The 18,534-nt window shown below is 55.1% G+C and overlaps 1 protein-coding gene across 1 annotated transcript; it reads left to right on the plus strand.

The window, feature by feature from the left end:
• Positions 1-2,223: 2,223 nt before the first annotated feature.
• On the plus strand, positions 2,224-17,953 carry SLC7A3 (solute carrier family 7 member 3). Its single transcript, XM_065410466.1, has 12 exons — positions 2,224-2,262; positions 8,450-8,858; positions 9,434-9,592; positions 9,737-9,917; positions 10,335-10,447; positions 11,951-12,173; positions 13,851-13,990; positions 14,091-14,193; positions 14,914-15,125; positions 16,113-16,279; positions 16,635-16,743; positions 17,329-17,953. Exons 2-12 carry the CDS (start codon positions 8,489-8,491, stop codon positions 17,457-17,459), a joined length of 1,908 nt encoding a protein of 635 aa, XP_065266538.1. The 5' UTR covers positions 2,224-2,262; positions 8,450-8,488; the 3' UTR covers positions 17,460-17,953.
• Positions 17,954-18,534: the final 581 nt, after the last annotated feature.

Raw genomic sequence — 18,534 nt, forward strand, 5'->3', positions numbered from 1 at the left:
AGTGGCAACACACGGCATTCTGGGAAGTGTAGTTCTGAGCTGGTCTATGTGGCAAAGCTTTCGTTTCACAGGCAGCAGGTTTAAAACAAGCCTAGGGAAGCACTTCTTCCCTCAAAGCACAGTCAGCCTCTGGAACCCATTGCCAGGGGACGTGGTGAAGGCTAAGACTGTAATGGGGTTCAGAAAATAACTAGATACGCTCATGGGGGACAGGTCCATCAAGGCCTAATAGCCGGGGTCAGGGATGCAATCCCAAGGTCTGGGTGTCCCTAAGCCTCTGACTGCCAGAAGCTGGGGTTGGACCACGTGATGACTGCCCTGTTCTGATCATTCCTTCTGAAGTGCCTGGCCCTGGCCACTCTTGGATGACAGGACACGGGGCTAGATGGACCATGGGTCTGACCCAGTCTGGGCGCTGTGATGTTGGTAAAGATGTGCAGTGCTAGCGCACTTGTTGCTGTAAGGGGCTCACAGGGCCAACCTGCACTGAAGGAGCGGGGGCAGAGGTGAGGCGCAGGGGTAGCCCTGGTGAGTGCAGGGCAGCACACAAAGGACTGACAAGGCAGCCCTGCTGGAGTAGGGCAAAGGGGACTCCGGGCACCATTCTCTCTTCTTGCTCTGCAGAGGGAAGTGGGAGGTGAGTGAAGCAGGAATGCCACAGCCCTTCAGTCACACCCCCAGCCTCCCCCCCGCACGGCTCTGCCAATGTCCCTCAGTCCCAGTGTGTAGCAGCCACGCCAGTCCTGCCCTCTCAAACCCCTAGTGCTCTTTTGAGCCTGGGGCTGGCAATGAGCTCTCGATCTGGGCTTGCAAAATGATAGTTGTCATGGCCCTGAAAAGTCACCTTGGGGCTAGCTTCACCAGAACCAGCAAGCCCCCTAATCAGAGAGGCAGTTCCTACCAGAAACACGGCAGAGCTGTGCGGCTGATGCAGGCTCCATCCCCGGGGCTGCATTACAGGACAGGACAGGACAGAAGTTCAGGCAAGAGCTGGTTAAGCATCAAGACGCGCCAAGCTGGGATGGTGCCATGTTCGGCTGGGGCTGGGTGCTTTGGATGCAGGCAATTCCCTGCTCCTACCTAGAGCTGGCTGCAGAGCTCTGAGCGTGCCCGTGCTAGGTCTCCACTCCAGTCAGTGCTTCTGGGGCCTGGAGTGAAACCCACCACCATCATCACAGCCTAACGCAGAGAGACGCCAACGGAGCCCTCCCTCCCCCATTCATCCAGGCTTTACCTGCAGCCCCCAGGAGGTTTGTGGGTGGCAAATCTCAGGGTGCAGCACATTCCAGAGAGGGCAGGAAAACCACAGACTCTGCAGGAAGTGGAGGGAGGTGCAGGCAGAGGTGCTTTTCCAGGGCGTGGTGCTTTGGCAGCAGCAGCGACCCAGCCCCACCTGCTCCCATGGCACTTCCAGGCATCGACTTCTGGAGTATTTGGCAGGGCTGTCAAGGGATAAATAATCACCCCTTTGAAGTGGAGATGCCAATGGCCTAGGTCCAGCTCCTGCTGCTGCTCCTGTGGAGGAGTCGCAAAGGTCTTTACAGGTCAAATACAATTTCTCAAGCAACTCCCAGGCAAGTTCTCATCTGGGAGCTACCCAACCAGGTGGGTGCGAAGGGAGGATCGGCCTGCACACACCCCTTCCCTAGTTCTGCAGGACCTGACTCCCAACTTCCTGGCTTGAGTGGGGCTAAGGGATTTCCTTTCACCCCCCGCGTCCTGCCCCCCTTGGTCAACTAGTTACAAGCAGTGTGGTTGATTTAGTCATTTTCCAACTAGATCTAGTTGCTTGAAAAATTTTCTAGTTGGAAAAAATGTCATGTAGTTATTGGTTGGAAAGTTAAATGGAAACATTAATACACACTTTAAAAGCATATATGTGAGAAAATGCTTGTACTTGAAAAAGCATCATAGGTTTGAAAAGTATGAAGGAAGATTAGCTTCCTCACACAGCTATTTGTTATGACAATGTTGGCACATTCATTTCAGTGATGTTGGCTGACCTAATAATTTCAAATGATGATTTATAAATCATCAAAATCACATGCTGATGTTTATTGGTGTTTAATATGTGGGCCAAAATGTACAGCCCACCTTTGCCCTCATGGTCTCACCCCTCAGCCCTGCGTGGGGGAGGCGGGGCGAAGGAGGGGCGGGGCGGGGCTCGTTGGCCCCCCGCCCCTTCCACCCCTGGTAAAAACGCGGCAGCTTCTCGCGCCCCCCATTTATAGTTCCGGAGCTGGCACGGGCAGGACCCGCGTGGTGAGTGGGACGGGACGGGACCCGCGTGGGGCCGCGTGGTGCGTGGGGCCGGTGCGGGGCTGCCCCGCCGCTACTCTGCCCCCGCTCTGGGCTGCCGGCAGCGATCGCGCAAGCGGGGCCCGCGGTTACATCAGCCGGGCCGGGGCGAGGTGCAGGGCGGGCGCGGGGGCCGCGGGACCCGGCCGGGGGGGGCGCAGGGGGCGAGGGGGGGGGGGGTCCCGGTCCCGGAGCCAGGAGGCGCCGGGCGAGTCTCGGGGCCTGCGGGGCGGGGCGGGGACCCGCGTGTGAGGTTCCTGGTTCCGGCTTCGGGCTCGTGAGCTGCGAGTTCCCCGCCGGCTCGCTGGGACCGAGACACCTTCGCGCGGAAACTTCTCCGAAGGGCGGCGTGGAAATTCCCGCGCGAGGCTCCGCGCCGAGCAGCTGGTGCTGGGGAGGCTCCTGCCCGCGCTCAAGTGTCGGTGCCGGATCCCTCCCTCCCTCCCGGGCCCTTTCCTTCCTCCGGCGAGAGCGGGCGCCGGCGCTCAGCGGCTCCCCAGGCGGCCGGGGTGCACAGCTCTGGGGGTGCAGCCGCACGGCTAGAAATCCGCCTCCTTTGACAAGAGGCTACGTAGCAAAGCGCCAGCAAAGTCCCTGCAAACTAACATGTCCCACAATGACTTGTTTGTACTGCTCCGTGTCCCATACACGGAAATGCGAGTGCATTTTACACCCGTTGGTGTATTTGATAATTCTAGGGTAAAATGAGAGTAGCAGTGTGCTGTGACACTCTGATTTTCTACTCCGGCAGTTTCTAAGTGAGGTGTAATTTGGGGTACACAAGACAGAGCCCACTCCTGGAAGGGGCACGGCAGTCGGGGAAGGTTGAGAGCCAAGGTAGCTTCTCCCTCTTCATAGAAAAAGAAAAGGCCAGGCATCAAATCCCTTGTACTGTCTTGACACCGACTGAGGCATGTGAGCCCTGCCATGCCTGGATTCCCTCGCTGCCCCCAAGTCCCGCTCAGGCACTGGAGGGGTTGCCAGAGAGCATCACAAATTCGAAAGGAGGCCGAACTGACGTGGGCATTGGACTGGGGAGCTGTGCTCATTTATTGCTGTTACCAGGGAAAAACTAGACTCCTATGAAAATCCCCGATAGCAACAAGCATACAAGGATAGGGGCTTGTGGAGGCCCGGCTGCAACTGGGGACAAAGAGGCGAAACAGCTGGGTGTGAGCGAAGCTTGGCCCCCTTCCTCACCCTCCAGTGTTGGCTCCTGGCTTTGTCCCCTGTGGCCGACATGCCTCTGCACAGAGTAGCAGTCGTAGCCTTTGGCACTGCGCTAAGTAGCCCGCTCCAGGCTGGCCCTGCCTGCCTGTCTGTTGGTCCATGAATCCCTGTGGAGCGTCACTCACTCCCTAACCTCTGCCTTGGGTTGAGCTCACAGTGGTGGTTGCGTTCAGCAAGACTTCCACACAGGCAGTTCTGTCAGGCGCTATGACAAGGTGGCACCTCAGGCAGTCATGGGTGTCGAGCAAACACTGAAAACTTCCGGGGGGTCTTAGGAGTCGGGACAGTGTCTGCCATGTCGGTTTCCCTCGGCTGACTTTCTGGCATTCCGGTACCAAACCTGCGTGGCAATGAGGACCAGGAATGCTCGTCTGGAGGAGAGCGGCTGGCGATGGTGCGTATGAGCACGGCTCTCGCTCCTGTCTGTTGCTGCCGGATCATGTGCTCGCTCGCTCCAGGCCGCCCCTTTCCGAATGCGACTGAGCTGTGCTGTGTAGGACTTCAGAGGAGACCGGCCGCTCCTGTTTGGTTTGGCTGTGGAACCTTGGGGACATTGAGGCAGCAGGAGGCGCAAACTGGGCCATCTCCCTTCCTCCCCCCAGGGAAAGGAAATTGTCTGTTTTCTGTAGACAGGAACGAGACTTTGAAGGATCAGCTGAAATATGCTGAAGTGATCACACTGGATTTGTAGCCTTTTCAAATCGGCAACATTGCATGGGATGCTTCCAGTCTGTGCCACTGACCCCTTCGCAGGGCGGGGGAGCTGGGGGCCATGGGAATTGCCACACACCCCACAGCTGTTGTGTCAGTAACCGCTTCAGAGCAGCTCCCCGCTAAGTACTCTTCACAACTGAACGCTTTGGGGCCAGTAGCTTGAGTAAGTTAAATTCTCGGTCTCTAAAATATGCTTCCATCACTGCTGAGCTTTGCCTGGGTTCTGGTTTATCTGGAGGCTCGTTATGAATGGCACAGTTCACAGGAGCGCCTCTCGCCTGCTTTGATTCTCTCCCCTCCTGCTGTTTGTCTCTGGCTCTTCAGAGCGTGGAGACGGTGGCTCACACCCGCTGTGCAGCACGTACTACTCACTCATCAGCGCTGCCAACGTTCACATCTTGCACTCCAATTTAGCATTGAAGCGACTGACTTGCCTCTCAAAACGCACCTAGGCATACCCAGACCTCTGATGCTCTCCCAGCTGCTCTCTCCTCCAAATGCTGGCACCCTGAAGAATGGTGTGTGCTTCTCCACTGCCTAGCCCCCTGGGGAGAGAACTTGGGGTCCCAGTTGGCAGGCAGCTGTTTCTCATGGGGGGGGGGGTTTTAATAGCTCTTTAAAGCCCACCTGTCTTTATTCAGACCGATGTTGCCCAGCTTTGGCAGACTAGCTAGAAACGTGTGTGCCGTGGCCAACCGAGTCTTGCTAGAGGAAGGTTGTGTGTGTCCCTTGAAATGCTTCTGTTTTACAGTGTTAAGCTGGAGTCTGCCGGGTATGTTTTGCATGGGCTTATAAAGCTTCCTATTAGACCACGCTAAGGCCTCCTAAGCCGCTTAGCCTTACTGTTGCAATGTTGTCATTGCCTAGTTCCTGTGGACAGCACGAGGGTGGAGAATGTTTTTCTGTGTGGTTTAATTCTACGGGGCTGTCGTGTTCCTCCCCTAAGCAGGTTCTACTTGAGTCTTGTGCAGTACCTGGCAGATCTGTGCCGTCTTGATGACTGCAGCTGGCAGGCTCCACATGGCAACAGCCAATTCGTTTCTTGGGCAGTGAATTTTGGAAGGCTGGAGCTGAGGTTTGTTTCTTGTCTGACTCCGGTGGCTGTTTGAGAAATGTGGATGGCAGCTCATGGAGGCTGAAAATAGATAAACCCAGAAGTTAATGTAAAATAATACAAACCAAGTTACTCGGTAATTAAATAGGGCTAATGTTTCCCATTTTGGTGGAGGCCAGGGCGACCAGATGTCCTGAGATTTGGGGCTTTTTCTTATTCAGGTGACTTACCCCTCATCTGTCATGATTTTTCACACTTTCTATCTGGTCCCCCTAGTGGCAACTAACGGCCGGTGTGCCTGGGATTGCAGTCTGAACTGAACTTGGTTGCAATTGCCGCTGCCACCATTTTCTGTTCTATCCCATCTCAGCTTTACGCGTTAGTTACTGATCTCTGGTGTCATGCTGATCGCCTGGCTCGCTGGACCTGCTTCTGAATGGCTAAGGGCAAAGCTTTTCAACGGCCACGATGGAGTTGAGAATTCTTCCCTTGCAATGGCCCTGATTGTGGAGTTTTACTGCGATCGCTCATATCTGCGTTCGCTACTGTACTAGGACGTGAAGTGTCCAGTTTTATCAATGGCCTATCAGTGTTTCTTTTGCCATGCGTATAATACCTCCTGCTTCAGGGCTTCAGCCCATCTCTGTTAGGGATTGGGAGACTTTCACGGAGAACAGGTTCTACTGCATTTCCCTACGGCAGGGTTTCTTACCCTTGCCTTCCTCTGAAATATCTGGTATTGGCGACTGGAACCAGGCTACTAGAGTAGATGGACCTGATCCACTCTGGCAGTTCCTATCTTTTGCAGTTTTCAGACTTCACCGTCCAAGCTTGAGTTCCCTGAAGCACGTAACCAGCTGCGCTTGGAGGTGAGGAGCTGCCTGCCTGGCACTGCTAGCCGCATGTGTTGGACAACAAGGGGTAGATATGGGCCAGGCTTGAGGTTTGAGTTCAGCTGGGTTCGTTAGCCCCTGTAAGGTGGGTGGTGGTTAGAGTTTAAAATCTAGAAAAGCCTCTTCAGCTGCATGGCTCAAATGGTTGCAGTTGTTCATCGCTTTCACAGCAATAGAATCACCATTGGGTAGAGGCCAAACATGGACAGTTCAGCTCCCATAGCAATTGCTGCCAGAACTGGATCATGATAAAGCAGCTGGTTATAGTGGAAATGATTTTGTGATTATAATTCTGGTGGTCACGATCAGCAACTACTGTAATTCCTCATCAGCATTACTGAAACGGACAGTTTGGAAATTGCTGGGGATCCTATCTGTGTGCCTGCATATTCCAGCGATACCTCCCAAGAAGCAAGTGATCCTACACTCCGAGGGCTGCAATGCTCAGGTGGACGAACAAGCCTGTATGCCCTGGCAGCTGGCTGTCCCCGAATCTTAGCAGGACAGCTCTCTTCATACCCCTGGAGTTCTGCGGAGCGGAATTGGTATGATATGGTTTGTGCTCTGTTAGAGAGAGCAATCGGTCATCCTATGTGACAGCTGAGTGAAAGGCAACTGTGTCTGTTCTCCGAGGCAGAATGGCTAAAGAGTCATGGGAAGTTAGGTTTAAAAAAACCAAAGCAAGCTCTGAGTGTGCTGGTTCATTTAGGGATTAGGTGCAGTAACCATCTTCCGGCAGATTGTTGGTCCGTGCTGTAACTCTGGCTACATCTACACTACAGCACTGACCATGTAGCGTAAGCACTTGTGGCGGAGCTCTCCCAAGCCGCTGGGCGAGAGCTCTCCCGTCGGTTAAATAACTCCCGCCTCCGTGAGAGGCAGTGGCTATGGTGGTAGATGATACCAATTCCGCTCCACAGAACTCCAGGGGTACGAAGAGAGCTGTCCTGCTAAGATTCGGGGACAGCCAGATGCCCAGCCAATGACATTAACTCTGGCATGATGTTGAAAATGCCGTAAAGACACTGCAGAGTACTCCAAAAGTGAATTCAAAGTCCCTTTCTCAAGCTGGGTTCCATCAATGCTGTGGCTCTCCTGCCCCGTGTGACCCACCTCCATCCACAGGAGTCTCCTGGGGTTTGGGGCCAGGCACTGAGATGGGGCATCAGTGAGCAGGGATTTCAGCAGATTGTGTGGATGTGCAGAGCTCTGCTGCCCTTCTGTGAGGCTGCGTGATTATGAAGCCCTTGGAGATCCTGGGATGAAGGGCATGTTCTTACTCGAGGGTCCAGTATAAGGCCATGAGAAGTTTTCCAGACCTGCACCATATACTGTAGGGCCTCTTCCTGACCCTGTCCCTATTCCCGGGCTCCATGCACCTGCTCTACTGGTGGTTGGCATCAGCATGGTGCTTGCTGGGAATCTCTGCAGTGCTGACTGTGACCGTATGAGAGGCTGGTCTGGGGTGCAGGTGCTGTGCTGAGTTGGGCTGAGAGGCTGGCGAGGCACCGTGGAGATGAGCTTAGTGTAAATGCCAAGAGAAAAGTTGCCTCGTCCTAGTGACTCAGCCCCGTTTACCCGATTATCCGTTTAATTGGCAGAACATTCCGTTTTGTGACGGTCTCTGCCATTCACACCCACAGACTGTGGCATAATAAGAATATTCAAACAGTCACATTTGGGCCAGGGAGTGTCTAGGCTGCCAAGCGGAGTGGGAGTACGCACCAGACAGCTAACCGGTCATGCGACCTGCCTTTAGGTATTGATGGGTGTGGAGTGTTCGGTGCTTGCCTGGGGAGTCTCAGGTTTCCATAACAAACAGTTGCTGGGCTTGTCCTTCGCTTGTGCCTCCTACCACTGAAAAGCAAATAAACCAGAAGCTGGTTCAGGGGGAGTTGGGCTGCAGACAAGGCTGGTGGTACACAACCCTTGGCCAGTGATGGTGGATAGGCATCAAGCAGGTTAACGGGTGATGGGTACCATGAAAGGAGGGCTGATGCTGATCGGTGTGGTGGACCAGTTAGCTCCCTGTGCTAGTGGGATCAGTTGACAGGCGTTAGTGGAGCCTGGGATGCAGCAGTGAGGTCACTGCGAAATTCCAGCTAGCCTAGCCTAGCCTCCGGGTTTGCCGGAGCTCTGCAGTAGGGACCGCTCGGTTGGCTGCATGCTGCTGGCTCTTGAGATCTCTGCAGTCTTGTCTTGCTGACACAGTTGCTACCTTTAATGTTCCTTGTGGTAATGGAGTGACATTTTCTTTCAGGAGTTTTGAGTAGTCCAACACCTCCTGGGCGTGGATACAATGTGTGAGAAAACAATGACTGGCTTTGGCAAGAAGCTGATCCGCCGCCGAATCGTGGATCTCAGTGTGGAGGACACCCGGCTGGCCCGCTGCCTCTCCACCCTGGACCTTATCGCCTTGGGGGTTGGCAGCACGCTGGGGGCAGGCGTGTACGTGCTAGCTGGGGAAGTAGCCAAGGAAAAGGCTGGCCCCTCAATTGTTGTCTGTTTCCTGGTTGCTGCACTCTCCTCTGTGCTGGCTGGGCTTTGCTATGCGGAGTTTGGGGCCCGGGTTCCCAAAACCGGCTCTGCCTATCTCTACAGCTACGTCACAGTGGGAGAGATCTGGGCCTTCACAACTGGTTGGAACCTGATCCTGTCCTACGTGATAGGTACGAAATGGTGGAAAGAGGAGGAACTTGGAGTGGACTGGGGCAGGCAGGCGGGTGGAGGGCAGGGGAGAACTTCCTGAGTTTGTTGATCACGGGGAGGCATCACTGCTGGGATGGAGGGTCTGGCCAAGTCCTCCCGGGGTGGGGGCTCTTGGAGGCCGTGCACGTAGTGGCGGTGCTGATTAGATATCTGGAGCACGGGGGTCTAGGGGACGGAGTTCAGGGTTCACCTGCCAGGCCAGACAGGGCTGGGAGCCCCGCTCTGGTGACCCCAGCCTAGGCAGTGCTTGGTGTTGCCTAGGCCCAAAGAGCAGTGCAATGAGCCAAAGGCTTAGGGGTGGTGCAGTGAGGAATGGGGATCCCAGAGGGGGCCCCACAAGTTCTTCCCTTCAGGCACAGCAGTGCCGTGGTGACGGTGCTAGAGGGCTCTCGTGACAAAGGCGTGTATCCTCCCAGTGCTCGGTGGCAGAGCTGGGCTCCCTGTGCTGGGGGCGGGGGGGTCTCCACAGCTCTGCCATGTACTTGGGGGGTGGAGGCTTCTCTGGTTAACGTGCAACTTTGCTCTTGGTTGCCAGGGACGGCGAGTGTCGCCCGAGCCTGGAGTTCTTCCTTTGACAATATCATTGGCAACCACATCTCAGTCTTCCTTAGAAGCAGCACCTCCCTGCATGTGCCGGGCGTGCTAGCCGAGTACCCGGATTTCTTCGCGCTGCTCCTGGTCCTGCTGCTCACAGGTGAGAGGTGCAGAGCTCTGTAAAGCTACATGAGCTTTGTGGCATGGGCGGGCGAGTGGGGAAGGGCGTGGCCCAGGGGCATTGATTGTGGGGAGGGCGTGGCTGGTGCTGCCCCTCCTATCCCCTCTTGTGTTCCTTCCCCAGGTTTACTGGCATTTGGCGTGAGCGAATCTGCCTTAGTGAATAAAATCTTCACTGCAGTGAACCTTCTGGTTCTCTGCTTTGTCATCATCTCTGGCTTTGTGAAGGGAAGCGTGAAGAACTGGCAGCTGTCTGAAGAAGACTATTACAACCACTCAGCCGTGGCCACCAGCCAGGACGTTAGGTAGGGGGAACATCCCACTCCCCAAACTCTGCCTTCTAGCGGGAGCCCAGCCCAGTTTTTTGCCCACAGTTGGTACCTACCTAGGGAGCTGTGCTGCTCATGCCCGTTCTGGCTGCTGCTTGGCCCCTTGCTAGCCGGGCTCCGAAGGGCTGTGCCCTACCCTGGAGTGTGCCATGCAGCTTCCCCTGCAGCTGACAGTTGCACTATCTGGTTTGTGGCTGTCGCAGGCTGTTAAGCTGCATATTGATGGTGACTGTAGACACCTGCTCCCATGGCAGGGATGCTTTACACAGGATACAGAGTCTGAAACCTGCCTGTGGCATTTGCTCAGGGGCTTTTCAGCTCTGTCTCCAGCAGGCAGAGGAGGTAGATGTTAACTGAGACTCCTCCAAAACTGACCAGTCTTTCCTCTCTCAGCATTGGCTCCCTGGGATCAGGGGGTTTCGTTCCTTTTGGATTTCAAGGGATCCTTGCTGGAGCTGCAACGTGCTTCTATGCCTTTGTGGGATTTGACTGTATCGCTACAACAGGTAAAGCAGCTGCTTATGCATTGTCTTTCGGGAGTTTGGGATGGGGTATTTCTCGGCATTCTCCCCGTGAGTCACCGTCTTTCATGCAGTGATCTCTGGTTGCAGAATTTCCAAATCGGTTCTGGCTGTGGGCGGGCAGTTGGAAGCTGCGCTTGCCAAACCAAGGGATCAGCTCGCCGAGATCCCTGCATGGCCCAGGGCGGGGTGTTGAGTGCTGCCAAGAGCAGAGACTTCACTTCCTGATCTAGGAAATGCTCAAATCTGAGCCTTTCTGCAAACATGGGGACTTGCCTGTGGTAATTGGCACTGTGGGCACAATGAGATTTCACCAGCCTGCTCATAGAAAACTGGTTCTTGTAAACAGACTGCACCATTTAATAACGAAATACCTAGCAGGCAGAGGGAGTCTTTTCCCTGAGGTGTCTGCTGCTTTCTGGTGCAGAGCCTGGAGTCTGCTCTCCCCACCATGCGTGCAAGCTCCTGAGAATGCTACTAGGAGTCGCACGCCCATGGAGGCGAGCGTATGAACTGGGGCTGGGATGCCGGCTGTTGACATCCCAGCCCATAGTAACTTACTCTGTTCCTTGAGAATGTGCCCTTTGCCCCCGAGGCGCCTCAGCTTCCTCCTGTCACTGCCATGAAATGCTGTGAGCAGGCTTCCGAGTGAGTTTCGCTGTGTGGCCCCAGGCCCCGAGCCGACAGGATCTAAGTGCACCCTCGCCATGTCTGTGCCCAACAGAACTGAGACCGCGGCAGGTGTCACAGGAGCAGAGTGTTCTCCTGCCCTGTTGTGCCCCATTCACCCCTTTTTGAGCACTCTGCAGCATTGTCTGGCCTGGCAGATGGGGCTTGAAAAATGTCCTGGACGCCCACTAGTCAGAGCACTAACCTACTAGCTGGAGAGTGGAGGCGCCACAGTGACAACCCTGGGCAGTCGCCTGTTGATCAGCCCTGCCCTGCCCTGACTGGTTCTGCTGTGAGAAGGCAAGAGGGCTGGGATTTCTACTGGGATGTTGTGCCTTTGGCCTGCTTGGATGTTCCCTCTTCCATGTTGTCTTGTGGCTAGTGCTGCATTTCATTTTAGGGGCCTGCCCCATGGAATAACCCCTGTGCCTGCCTCTGCTGCTGCTTCCCCCAGTCACAGCAGCTCTATGAAATCAGCCTGATTATCGGCAGTTTTACTGTGGTCCCAGGTTCTGGAACTGACCAATCTTGCTGATTTCACTCTGTTTAGCCAAGCCAAGTGGAGGCACTGGAGCTGTATGTAGGCTCAGGCAGACAACACTACACTGGGTCACATTGGGGAGGCTCTCCAGCTTCCTGAGTTTCAAAAGCAAAGCTAAACTTCTTTAGAAGCTGACTTCTGACAGTGACGCTCTCCACTCGTCTGCAGCAGTGGGGTTCCTGAGGTCCCCTTATCACATTCCAGTGGCACAGCACTTGCGGATGTGTCGGGGAGGGAAGATGCTAGTGCTCCAGGTCTCATCTCTGTTCCTCTTTCAGGGGAGGAGGCCAAGAATCCTCAGCGTTCTATCCCCATCGGCATCATTGTGTCTCTCCTGATCTGCTTTGTGGCATATTTTGGTGTTTCTGCTGCCCTGACCCTCATGGTGCCCTACTACCTGCTGAACAAGGACAGTCCCCTGCCCGAGGCCTTCAAAGACGTGGGCTGGGAGCCTGCCCGTTACGTTGTAGCCGTCGGATCTCTCTGTGCGCTCTCAACCAGGTAAGGAACTTCGTCCAGCACCCTGCTCCAATCACCGCTTCCCCCGAATCTTGTTCTGGCTCTGGAAATGATGGAGGTGGTGTCTGGCTAACGGTGATTAAGTGCGGGGGGCTAGATGGCCGGGAGGTGAGGTTCACTTCCTTCCACAACATGGCAGTAATTGTTCTCATCTCTACTAGACCAATTGTATAGGCGGCAGTCACAAGATTTACTGGTATGCTAGTGTATGTGGGTGAAAAGCAAACCCTTGTCCAGCCTCGGACAGGAACGTTCCCTCCCAGACAGCTCACCCTTGTGTGCCCAGTACCCCCCAACAGTGCACTACACGCCCATGCCCTCGTTGAGGGGCCAAGCACCCCAGGAACCTCGTGAGCCCCAATATCCCCTAACCTGTCACGAGTGACATGGGAAGACACCAGTGACAGGTACTTGGTGCCGTTCGCACTGACTCCATGCAGCCAGTGGCCAGAAGAATGAGACACTCGCAGCAACAGAATTCAAGCGATGGAAAGCAGGGGCCTTTGTCTAACCTCTGTGTACTTGCTCCGAGAGATCCCAGCACCAGGCCCACCAGAAATGCATAATTTGTGCCTCTTCTTCAGCTTCAGATGCTAGCAAATGAGAATCGCTGGGTGTGTGTCACTTGTTTATCTGAATAGTATTGAAGCCCCAAAAAACGTCTGCTACCACGGCACATGGATGTAAACCAGGCATCCATGCAATGCGGGCTGTTTCTTGTGGTGGGTGGTACTTGTCAGCCCATCTGCTCTTCAGGAAAAGCCCCAAGGAACTCCCTCCTGTGGCCAGTTCCTCACACGCCCCCTTCATTGGAGGCATTGTTTTAAGTAGTTGTCATGGTTCTGATGTGCTGAGAGCTGTGCTTAGAAGTTCCATTCACATGGTTCATGGTAAGAGCTTGTTCTCATCAGTGCAACAAAATAAACTGAAACAAAAGTGCTAAGTTATGACCCTCCTGGCCATGGCTTCTGGGCTCCTCCTGCGCAGTGTCGCATCTGTGTGGCTCTGGTTAACTGGCCTTGTCTACACGCACAAACTGTACTGGCTGAGCTGGGTTGGCTTAGCAACAGATTTAGTTTGATTGTGCGACCCCTTGTGGGGAAGCGCCTGCTGTGCTTTGAGCGCCAGGTGTCGATCTGGCTTCATTCAGTGAGGAATCTAGTGGGGAGTATGAGACCACAGAACCCTGCCCCACCACTGACTGTCAAACGTGCTGGGAGTGACCCTTCCTGGGGGAGATGGCTGTGGCTGCCACTGCTGTGAGAATTTTTTTCAGAGTAGCAGCCGTGTTAGTCTGTATCCGCAAAAAGAACAGGAGTACTTGTGGCACCTTAGAGACTAACAAATTTATTAGAGCATAAGCTTTCGTGGGCTACAGCCCACTTCTTCGGATGCTGTGAGAATGTTATCACTGGCCCTCAGCGGGGCATCCATAACATTTCTCCACTGAATTTACGCCAACTCCAAGAGTCAGATCAGAATGTACCAGCCCTGATCTAAAGGGTCCAGACAAGGGATGGAGGGTCCTTCTGTGCTGATCTCACTACTCCTGGCTTTTGAAAAGGCCACAGGGACCAGCTAGTGACTGGCATGGTGGCGAGAGGTCTGGATCGAGGCAGCGAATACTGAATGTGTTGGTGTAATCTTTCTCCACTGCAGTTTGTTGGGCTCCATGTTCCCCATGCCCCGGGTGATCTATGCCATGGCAGAGGACGGGCTGCTTTTCAAGTTCCTCTCCAGAGTGCACGCACGGACAAAGACTCCCCTGGTGGCCACCATTGTGTCTGGCATCGTTGCTGGTAAGCAGACGCTTGCTCCTGCCTTGTGTTTTGCCACTCACGTGGCCTGGCTGAGAGCGAGTCCAGGGCTTGTGCTCATCCCGTGCCTGTTGTATTGCAGCTCTGATGGCGCTCGTGTTTGAGCTGAAGGACCTGGTGGACCTCATGTCGATTGGCACTCTGCTGGCGTACTCTCTGGTTTCTGTTTGTGTGCTGATTCTCAGGTGGGTGTCTTGTGTGGAAGCTGTCCTTCCTTCTGCCATTTGGACGCTCAGTGTGTGTTTGAGATCAGAGGGGGGTCCGGGTATTTCATGCTCTAGAAGCTCCACAAGGAGGGGCAGGGGAACCTTGGCTGCCATCACAGGCCACTTTGCAGCCTGGAAACAGCTCTCCTGCGCTGTCGCTCTCTGACCTTCCCTAAAGACTCCTCGCTCGGGACTCCACGGAGCGGAGCCTGAGCAGTCACCAGGCTGCCGGGGCGCTGGAACAATGTGTATCATGGGGGTGCTGAGAGCCATTGACCCAAACTGCAAATCCTGGATATGATGGAACCACTTCAAGCCAGGGGATGCGCAGCACCCCCACACCCCTAGTTCCAGCACCTGTGCCAGGCTGGCCAGGCCCCAAGCCTTGTGAAAGCCTCCCCAATCGGTGGTAATGGTGAATCACGTCCAGAAGCATTTGAACACTGGTGTGTGTAGTCCCTGTGTGGGCCCGGACATAGCGAGCCCGATGAAGGCGCCAGGCTGCATTGGGCCAGCTGGTTAGTGTTGGCAGCGGACTTAGCTCCAGCCTGCACTTTGAAAGTCTTGCCCTGGATACAGCTTTGTGCTCGGTGCCCTCAGAATCTAATGCCCTGGCAGGGAAGCACCTGACTCTGTGCTACTGCTGTGGAGGCAGCTTGGGCAGCTGTTGAGTCACCATTGACTTGGGGTTTGGTTCAGGTATCAGCGGGATCAGCTGAGCTCTCCAAAGGGCCTGGAGATGGTGGAGCTGAATGGAAACGAGGAGGAGAAAGTGATCATGAACCCCATAGTCAGTGACTCCCAGGCTGCACTGAAGGAGAAGCCCACGTGGGGGAGCCTCTTCAACCCCCCCAGCAAAACTCCAACCAGCTTGTCAGGGAAAATTGTCTACATCAGCACCGCAGCCGTCGGTAAGTGCGCCAGGAAGTGCCTGACCTCAGCCGGGTAGGCGCACAGGAAGTGAAACGCAGCGATTGCTTTAATTGGGTCTCGAACAGAGTCCAGGCCTGCAATGTGTGCAAAGGCAGGAAATGAGCAGGGTTGTTGCCAAAGCCATACAGGAGCATCCGGTGTCGTGCACATGCCCTGGCTTTCCAGTGTGCCCCCGGAGCTCAGCACAGGGTGAGCACACAGCCACTGCACATGTCTGCAGAACTCTGGGGGTGACACTGCCGTAATGTGATGGGGGCCTGCTAAGTTCATGGGTGGGGTACAGTAACTGGGCTCGGGGGCAGCGAGCCTGGAGTGCTGATTGGAATGGTGATGTCTGGGTAAAGCTCACAGGCAGAACTGCTCGACAGAGCTGTCACCGTGGAGCTGGGGTGTCTGGGTTAGGCTGGGACTGCTCAGGCATGTCCTATGTGGAGCACATGGGGCAAGGATTGGAGAGCTGAGGACCCCTGCAGGTCTCCCCCGGACTGCCAGGAACTAATGGGAAGCACTAAAGATTCAGTGCACCTGGGTGTGCTGTGTGGCCCCCTTAATGAGGGCGTGTCACTAACTCGGTTGCCGGACTAGGGAAGCTGCCTCTCAGCGCTCCCGTCTAAGCAGGAATCTCCTGTAGGAGTAGCACAAATACCTGACTCCACATCCCCATCTACGAAATGGGGAGATGGGACAGTGTTTGCAGAGTGCTATGCTAGTGCTTATTGATTACCCCAGGGCTTCAGGGTGCATTTATTTGGAAGGGAACTGGCTCCAGTCACGTGGAGCTAGGCAAGAGAAGAGTCCAGGCTCTTCAGCCGGTCTCTGGGGATCTGCAGGCGGCCTAGAGAATAAAGCCTGGCTGGCAGCTGTGGCCACGCTGGTGCCTGCTGCCTGTGGCTGGGATCAGAGCAGGGAGTGAGGCAGTAGCCGTTTTGCTTGGGCAGCACAACATGGTCTCTCCTTTCTTGCAGCTCTGTGGATCACCATCCTGTGCCTGGTCCTGGCCCAGAGGATGGACTCCCTGTTGGAGGGCAGTGTGGGCTGGATCGTAGTCTGCATGGTCCTCCTGGTGCTTATTCTGCTCTTCACCATCATTGTCTGGAGACAGCCGCAGAGCAACGCCCGGCTGACTTTCAAAGTAAGAGTAACAGCCGGGAGCTGGGTTCCCTCCCAGGAGGTATTCCCACCACTGTCGCTTCCATGGCAACCTCTGCTGGGGACAGTGGGATTTGCTGCCGGCAGCTTGGCTGTGGGTGCAGCCAGGGCCATCCGGCCAGGAGACAGCCTGTCAGAGCGGCCCGGGGTCCCTGAGATTTTGCTGCCAGATAATTGGGCAAAAAAATGAATGTTCCCAGCGTGTCTCAGTCCCCAGGTTGTTGTGACAGACTCTGGGTGGCCCCTCCTTGGCTGGGAGCACGGGGAGGGGGAGGGCAGCCTTTGCCTGCTGTGCTCCTCTCCGCAGCAGCAGTGGCTCAGCCTCTCTCGTCTCACAGGTGCCTTTCCTGCCGCTGCTGCCGCTCTTTAGCATCTTCGTTAACATTTACCTCATGATGCAGATGAGTGCTGGAACCTGGGCCCGGTTTGCTGTCTGGATGGTCATAGGTAAGCGAACACACCACTCCGGGCATCGTGTCCTGGCCCTGAGGCAGGGACTCGCACTCTTCACCTCCCCTCCCCGTGAAAAGCCCCATAAGGGGGACCTTACAAGGGCTGGACTCCCCAGTATTCACCTGGTGATGGGCTTGGGCCTGGCAGAGGAGCTCTGGACCCAGGGCGGGTGGGGAGGCTGCTCCATCCTGCCTGACGGGGGCCCAGTTGCCCTGTTCCACCCTGATTTTCACGCCTCACTGTGGAGACGTCTAGAAGCAGCAGGGTGCCGCAGTGTCCTGCCGCTCTGAGAGATGCTGGGAGCTGAGCCCTCTGGAGTCAACAGCTGGCAACAGGTGACGTTAATCTGCCTGCTGTGGCTGCTCTTCGTCTAGAGCCCACCAGAAGTGGGGTTTGGGCCCTGCCTGCAGCTCACTAGAGCACTAGGACGGGCCCGTTCCTCCTGGGGGAAAGGGAGGCAGTGCTGGGGGGAGGAAGCGAGAGGCCCGTTAGCCTGTTTGGGCTCTGGGGAGGGTGTGCCGGTTTCTGCGGCTCTTGGGCTGCTTGGGGGCTGATTCCAGTGCTGAAATTCTCTTGCAGGTTTTGCCATCTACTTTGGCTACGGAATTCGGAACAGCATAGAAGGGAAGAAATCCCATTCCACAGCAGGCAAGTCTGTGCACTTCTCCGGGATAGACCTCTGCCCTGAAGCTGCTACAGTCCGAGCCTGAGGATGTTCAGAGCAGTCTCCTCTGCATCCTGGACTCCCTGAAGGCCCTTGTCCTCCTGGCCCCTCCTTTCTATGGAGCAGAATGACAATCTGAGCAAGACTGCGAAGCCCTAGTCAGACGGATTCTGAAAATGAGGTCATGTGGCAAAGCCCAGTTGGGTCCCCTCTGTTTACCCTGATGAACTGGATGTTAAAATCCCAAACCAACCTGAGGATAGGGACAGGGCCAGTCGTCTGCCAACCTCCTTCCCCTGGATGGATGTTGTTATCTTTGACGCTGTTGTGTCAGGAATGCTGCTTTCTTTGGCTGATAGGAGGCCCCCATGTAAATAGTGCAGCTATATTTATTCTGTCCGGCCATGTGGCTGGGGGCTGCCTTTCTCTTCTGTCTGTTTGTGTAAATAGAGTCCTGTGTTCCATGGTTATTAACACATTCTTTGTGTAGAATCGGTTTTAAACGTTGGCTTTTGTACTATTAAACTCCAGGGTTTTTTAAATATTCAGCTCCTTCAATCTGCTGGTGGCTTGTTTGGATGCTTGTTTTATTTCCCAGTTACGTGTGGTTGGGGCACGTCCCAGGCGCAGGCCCCGCTGGAAAGTGGTGGCTCCGGAGCCGTGCAGTGGAATGCCTGGGGAAGGTGCACACAACAAATGGGGCAGGACTCTTTCCCAGCAGCTTTCTGGGGAGGGTTTGGTGTTCGGGGGGGACAGAGGCCTGGGTAATTACTCAGATAAGCTAGAGGCTTTGTTATCAAGGCATGTGTCCCCCGAGGAGCCCTGTTCCATTATCGTTTTAATTAAGTGTATCCTACAGTAGCATTTCCTCTGGCACAGTCTCAACTGCCTTTAATGGCACTTTAACTTACGCTGGTCTGCAGATCTCCCAGGGTTTAAGTGCTGCAGCCAGTGGTGTTTTCCTGGCACTCTTAGGCCTTGTCTGTACTAGAAGGGAGTTTGTCAGCTTAGCTACCAGCGGGGAGACCGTAGTAATCCTGTCAGACCAGCGGCAGTGCTGTTGCCAGTGCCACTTAGGCCAGTTCTGCAGGTGAAATAGGTGGGACTGGAACCTCTCTTGT

This window comes from Emys orbicularis, chromosome 9 (assembly GCF_028017835.1).
Source record: "Emys orbicularis isolate rEmyOrb1 chromosome 9, rEmyOrb1.hap1, whole genome shotgun sequence".
Taxonomy (NCBI): domain Eukaryota; kingdom Metazoa; phylum Chordata; order Testudines; family Emydidae; genus Emys; species Emys orbicularis.